Source organism: Caloenas nicobarica, chromosome 23, assembly GCF_036013445.1.
Source record: "Caloenas nicobarica isolate bCalNic1 chromosome 23, bCalNic1.hap1, whole genome shotgun sequence".
NCBI classification, from domain to species: domain Eukaryota; kingdom Metazoa; phylum Chordata; class Aves; order Columbiformes; family Columbidae; genus Caloenas; species Caloenas nicobarica.
In genome coordinates, this window is record NC_088267.1 from 2,308,625 (window position 1) to 2,314,624 (window position 6,000).

General features: G+C 67.5%; 2 protein-coding genes across 2 annotated transcripts in view; both read right to left on the reverse strand.

The window, feature by feature from the left end:
• FOXO6 (forkhead box O6) overlaps positions 1 to 3,684 on the reverse strand; it is a 35,676-nt gene extending 31,992 nt beyond the window's left edge. The window contains exon 1 of the mRNA XM_065650678.1: positions 3,247 to 3,684. Within this exon, the coding sequence (XP_065506750.1) occupies positions 3,247 to 3,684 (438 nt within the window). The remainder of the gene's footprint in view (positions 1 to 3,246) is intronic.
• A 58-nt stretch (positions 3,685 to 3,742) lies between these two features.
• LOC135997601 (basic proline-rich protein-like) lies at positions 3,743 to 5,451 on the reverse strand. Its single transcript, XM_065650305.1, has 3 exons — positions 5,148 to 5,451; positions 4,477 to 4,966; positions 3,743 to 4,319 (listed from the first exon to the last, which is right to left on the reverse strand). The coding sequence occupies exons 1-3, from the start codon at positions 5,449 to 5,451 to the stop codon at positions 4,109 to 4,111; spliced, it is 1,005 nt and encodes a 334-aa protein (XP_065506377.1). The 3' UTR covers positions 3,743 to 4,108.
• Between the last annotated feature and the right edge of the window lie 549 nt (positions 5,452 to 6,000).

Consider the following 6,000-nt stretch of genomic DNA (forward strand, 5'->3'; position numbering starts at 1 on the left):
ACAGTGTTTCAACACTGTGCCTCAGTTTACTTCGCCTTGAAACCATGTAATGCAACCCACAGCTTGGTGGGGAAGGAGAGGCCTGACCCCAAAATGCACCCCGTGCCGGTATCCTTCCCTCCGAGAGATAACTAAGCAGCCTGGATGTGTCGGACGTGCCGAACACCACAGCCAAGTGTGGGTGCAGCATCCCCATGGCCGGTTGGATGCGGGACGGGGTCCTGCTGGGAAAGTCCCTCCAGTGCTGGACCAAGGCGGGGGGTTGGACAAGTCCTGCCAGACCATCAGCAGCGCAGCCACCACACCGCGGGGATGTCGAGGTCCCAGACCTCCGCCGTCCTGCTCTCCCCAGCACAGGGAGGCTGCAAAGGAGCTAATTAAAGGAGCAGCCCGTTACCCAAGACGCCCCTCTGACACCACTGTGCTGGGTAATGAAACGCTTTAAATCCGCCATGCTCTTCCCAGACCTGGGGCAGGAGGGACGTGGCATCTCCAGGGGCTCTTTAATAAGCCACCAGCAGCTCGTTACCACAAAATTGACTGCCCAGCTCTGGGTGCTCCCTCGGCACAGGGAGTGCCAGCCTGCCCCAGGGAGGGATGTGCAGGAGCCACCAGGGGGTCCGGGGCAGGGGACAGCCAGGAGGGACATGGGGCTGTGGGGAAGGTGCTTAACCCCTGACATGCCAGTGTCTGACGAGGCAGCCAAGCAAAGGAGGTCCCCGCACACCCCTTCACGTCCCAGCTGGGGACTGGTCATCTGCAGCATCAGGACAGGCCCCAGGGTGCCCTGCCCGACGCGGTGAGAGAGCGAGAGCAGCGGTGCAGCCCGGGCAGCGGAGCCCGGGGAAGATCGGCAGAGCTGCGGCGGAGATGCTCGGAGCCAGAGACAGGCCAGGGAGGTGGAGAGCATCCCATCCCGGGGTGCACCCCGGAGAGCCCACCCGAGCCAGCAGCGCCTGCGAATGCCCCTTCGTGCCCAACAGCAGCCGGACCCCGAGCCCAACGTCCTCCCTTGCACATCACAGCATTCGGGAACACAGCCTCCTCGAGAAAACCTCCAAACCCCGCACAGGGTGACGGGGCTCCATTGGTAGCATCCCAGGCAGTGCAGGTACGGGGACACAGGCCACACACCATTCCTACACCCCAAGGGACACCAGGAAGGGCATGGTGGCAAGGGACAGGGCTGAACAACCCGCGTTGCTCCCACACGCTCCCTGGTGGAGGCCTTGCCAGAAGGTGTTGGCCCAACCGTGGCTCTGGGACACATCAGGGACCCCCCCCAGGTGACAGATGACACCGAGAAAGGCCACTCCTGCTTTTGCAGGAGGATGCCCTCGAGAGTCACCTCTGCCAGGACTGATGCAGGCAGGCAGCACTGCCATCACAGCCTGTCCTCACCCAGCGGCCAAAAGCCAGTGCTGGCGTAGGCGGGACCTGAAGCCTGTGCCACCTTGCACACCCGCACAGACACACCTGCGTGTTGCCACTGTCCCCTGTGCACGCCCTGACATGCCCAGAGAGGACACGGGTCACTCCTCCATCCCACACAAGCTGCAGGTGGATCCAACCCCAGCACCGACTGTGACAAGAACGGCTGCTGGTCCCACTGTCCCCAGCTGGGATCCTTCCCACCCGGGGAGCTCTTTGCTCCATGGCTTTGGCTCGTGTGCCAGCGCCATGAGACATGAGCATCCTCCTTCCCCGCTCATGCCCGGCCACGGCTGGGCACACAGACTGAGCACAGCTCCATCCTCACTGCCCCAGGCTGCCCTTCAGGGACACCGAGCTGGGGGTCCCCAAGCATCCCACACACCCCCAACACACACACACTGTCTGGGAATCCCTTCTCTTCTCATCCCAGCCCTCCCAGCCACTGTTCTGGAGCACTGACAAACCTCCCCAACATGTCCCCAGACCCCATCAGTGCATGTCCCCCACTGTCCCCAGCGGGTGCAAGTCTTGGGGAAATCCTTCTCCCTCAGCGCACACCCAAGGCCACACAGGTCTCTCTGCAGGTGGAGGTTTGATCAGCCCCCACACAAACGCCACCTCTGCAGCCCCTGACACCTCCCGCAGTGAGCCGCCGCACCAGGGGGACACCAGCTGTCCCTTGCCCACCCATCGCGAGCAGGACAAGGCGGAGAGGATGCCCAGCCTCCACGCAACACCAGCACCCACAGCCACAGGTGACAGACAAAGTCCAGCCTCCCTGCCCCAAAAACGCCCTGTTTGCAACCAAGAAGACCGGGTCTGGCCACCTCTGACAGATCCAGGGCACATTGGGGCCAGGGCACATCGTGCCAGGGGCACAGGCTGTGTTAGAGCCCCCGAAGCCTCGTTACACACTAATCACACTGGAGGTGACAGGGCTTAGGGGAGGGCTTAAGAGAAACCATCTCCTTTTTACTGACACCATCTGGACACGGGCGATCTCTTCCCCCTCCCAGTGCGGAGCTGGGTGAGCGTCAGCCGGAGGGGCAGGGGCTGCTGTGACCCCCCAGGACCCGGCACCCTCCGTGCTGGGCTGGTCGGTGCGATGCATGCCCAGCTCACACTGAGCAAGAAAGGGATTACTGCCCACACCAGGGATTTCTAACAAGCCCACAGTGCCAGGCGGGAGCAGAGCTGGGGAACGCCAGTGCGGAGCCGTGGGGGCCGTGTGCTGCCTGCGTGGCCCCCAGGAGGGGGATGTGGCCCCAGGGAAGGCAAGGGCTGAGCTAGAGGAGACACACTGGATTAAAAGTGCATCTTTTTACCTAGAATTGGGTAAAAGCCAGCCCCGAGACACCTGTCTGGGGACAGCCCTCCCTCCAGCTGTCCTCCCGGGTGTGCCAGCGGCACTCAGGGACCTGACACTGCTGGGGTACGCGCAAGCAGGGACAGGCGGAGCCATGGCAGCGTAGTTGTCATTCCCTGTACCCCAGTGCTCACACACCACGACCACCCACTCCGCCGCCACCCCCCTCTCCCTGACCTCCCCGGGCAGGATGGCGGCACCGCGCTCCAGCTCTGCCGTGCCACCCAGCCCGAGGCCAGCTGGGGACAAGACCACCCCCGGTTCCAACACACAGCACCGCGACGCACCGGCTCTCCCCAAAACTTGACCAAGCCATTATCCCCCCAACCGTGAGGAAAGCGAGAATCCCCCCAGGCACCAGCCAGAGGGAAGCATCCCAGCACCAGTGCACCTTTGGGAGCAGGGGGGAAAGTTGCATTGGGGTTCGGCTCGGGGGGGTCAGGTACCTTCCAGCCAGCGGAGCTGTTGCTGTCTCCTTTATCCTTAAAGTAGGGGACGTATCGCACCATCCAGTCGTAGATCTGCGAGAGGGTGAGGCGCTTCTCCGGCGAGCTCTCGATGGCTTTGGTGATGAGGTCGGCGTAGGAGAGGTTGCCCCAGGCGTTCCTCCGGGAGGTCTTGGCCTTGCGGAGCTGCCCGACGTCCGCGCCGGGGGGCGGCAGGGAGGCGGCGGCGGCCGCTCTGCGCTCCGCCGGGGCCGCCGCGTTCTCGGCTCCGTCCCCGCCACCGGCCGCCAGAGCCGGGGGTCCCCCTGCCGCGCCCCCATCCTCCTCCTCCGCCGCGAAGTCGGGGTGAGGGAGAGGCCAAGTGCAGGACCGGGGCCGGCTCTGCGGCTCGAAATCCGGGTCGATCTCCACCTGATGCGCCTGGAGCTTTTCTTCCATGGTCCCCTCCCCGCCGCTCCCCTCCCCACGAACAACCTCCTCCCCGGAGTTACGGTCGGTTTCCACCCCAAAAAAAAAAAAAAAAAGGAAAACAACAACAACAACAAAAAAAAACCCACGAGAGGGAAAGGAGTGCGAAGAAGGGCTCCAAGCTCGGATGGAGGGGAAGAAGGGAAGGAGGAGCCGCTCCGTGCGCCCGGGTCCTGGCGGGGCGCAGGCGGCGGGGGTGCAGCCCGAAGTCCGGCGGAGCTCTAGGAGGCGGCTCTGCCCGGCTCCGCGCCGGGAAACCGGAGGCTAACGGGAGAGACGAGCCGGGGGGGATGCTGCATATTCATCGGTCGCCTCTCCGGCCCCGGGCCAGACGTAGGGGGTTGGTTTTTGGTTTGGGTTCTTTTTTTCTTTTTTTTTTTTTTTTTTTTTTTTTTTACCAGCCGCGGAGCTCCGAAGTCGTTCCCGGCACAATAGGCAGCGGAGCGGCTGCGGGCGGGCAGGGCGCGGGGGCTGCCGCATCCATCGGCGGAGGCTGCACCGGGCTGGCGGCGCGGTCAGGCAGCAACAGATGAACCGGAGCGACCGGCGGCGGGCGGCATCCTCGACCGGGAACCGGCGTACTCCGGAGCCGGGCGGCGGGGCACCTGGGCGGGGAGAAGCGGGATGGAGTTGGGGGGGGGGAGCGGGAGCCTTTGGCACGGCGGGCGCGCAGCCTCCCCCCGGGGCGGCTCGGGGCCGCGGCGGGCGGCCCGGCGCTAAGTCCGGCGGCGCGGCGGAGCCATGCTGGCGGGCGGCACGCACCTGACAGCGCCGGGCGAGGGCGGCGGCGGGGCGGGCGGCGGGCGGCTCCCCGCCCCTACGCCCCCCCGCTCCGTTTCAGCGGCCGCGCACCTGCCCGCCGCCGCCGCCGCCGCCGCGCTGCCGCCACGGCGCGGGCGGGCCACATGCTGGGGCGGCCGCCGCTCGTTCGTTCGTTCGTTCGCTCGCTCGCTCGTTCGTTCGTTCGTTCGTCCGTCCGCTCCCTCCTTCCCTCCCTCCGCCGTGCCCGTCCCCGAATGCGGGCGCCGCCGTGACACAGGGGGAGGGCCCGGGGGGGCGGGGGGAGGGCGGAGGAGGGGAGTGCCCCAGCGCCGCGCGGGGCAGCGGCGGGGCGGGACGGAGCGGAGCGGAGCGGCCCGGCACCGCGCTCCCGGCACCGCGCTGCCCCCCGGACCGCGAACCCCCGGCGGCGGCGGCGGCCCCACGTGCGCCCCGGGCGCCCCCCATTGTTGCCCCGAGCCGCCGCCGCCGCCTCATTGGCGGGAGGTGCCCGACGGACACGCCCCCTGCGCCCGCCTATTGGCTCGGCGCCGGCGGGACGCTCCGCGGAGGGGGGAGCGGACCCTCCCCGCTGGTGACGTCAGGGGTGCCGGCTGCATCCGCGCGTCACCCCGGGCAACGCCGGAGGGACACGCCCCTTTACTACGGGTCACGCCCCCTCGTCCGCCGCGGCCACGCCCTCTTCGGGAGACCCCCGCACGATGGCCCCGCCCCCTTCCCGGAGGACACGCCCCCTCGGCGCAAGCCCCGCCCCGAAGCCGCGGCCCCTCCCGCCGCGGGGGCTGCGCCCGCGGGCAGCGGCAGCTCGGGGGGTCCGCCCGGCCCTGGCTGCGCTAACCGCAACCCGGCCCCACCCGCGGTCCTGGCCCCGCTGCCGCTCCGTGCCCCGGCACAAGCGGCCCGGGCTTCCCCGGTGATTTCGCCGCGGGGGCGCGGTGGCTGTGAGGTCAGACCCATGGAGCCCACCCGGGGCTGGGGCGGGTGCCTGCAGCCCCCCCTGCTCCGTGCAGGGCCTGGCAAGGGGCAGCGGAGCCTGCCATCCCTCTGCCCCACTCACACTGGGGATGCCACCCTACGAGCACCCTGCTGGTGACACGACCTCCCCTCGCACCCACGGGGGTGCAAACGTCTCCATGTGCACGGACACGCGTGTCACCCTGCGCCCACTGGGGACACACACCTGCCCCTGCACCCACTGGGGACAAGGGTGGCAGCAGCAGCTGTGTCCCCTACGCACCACGTACCCAGGCTGGCTCCCCTGCATCCTCCCCAGCGACCAGCCCCTGTTTGCCCCACGCTGCCCACTCTGACCGTCCCCACTGCAGACCCGTCCCACTGTGCCTCGCTGGCCCTGGGGACACTGTCACCGAGCACCCTGGCTCGCTCTGGGGCTTTGTCACCCTTGCTGCCACCCGGTGTTCCTGTAGCAGTGTCTTTAACGCCACAGTCACATGCGATACTCTTCCTGCAGCCCCATTCATTGTCCAAGGGGACGGGCTAAGGTTA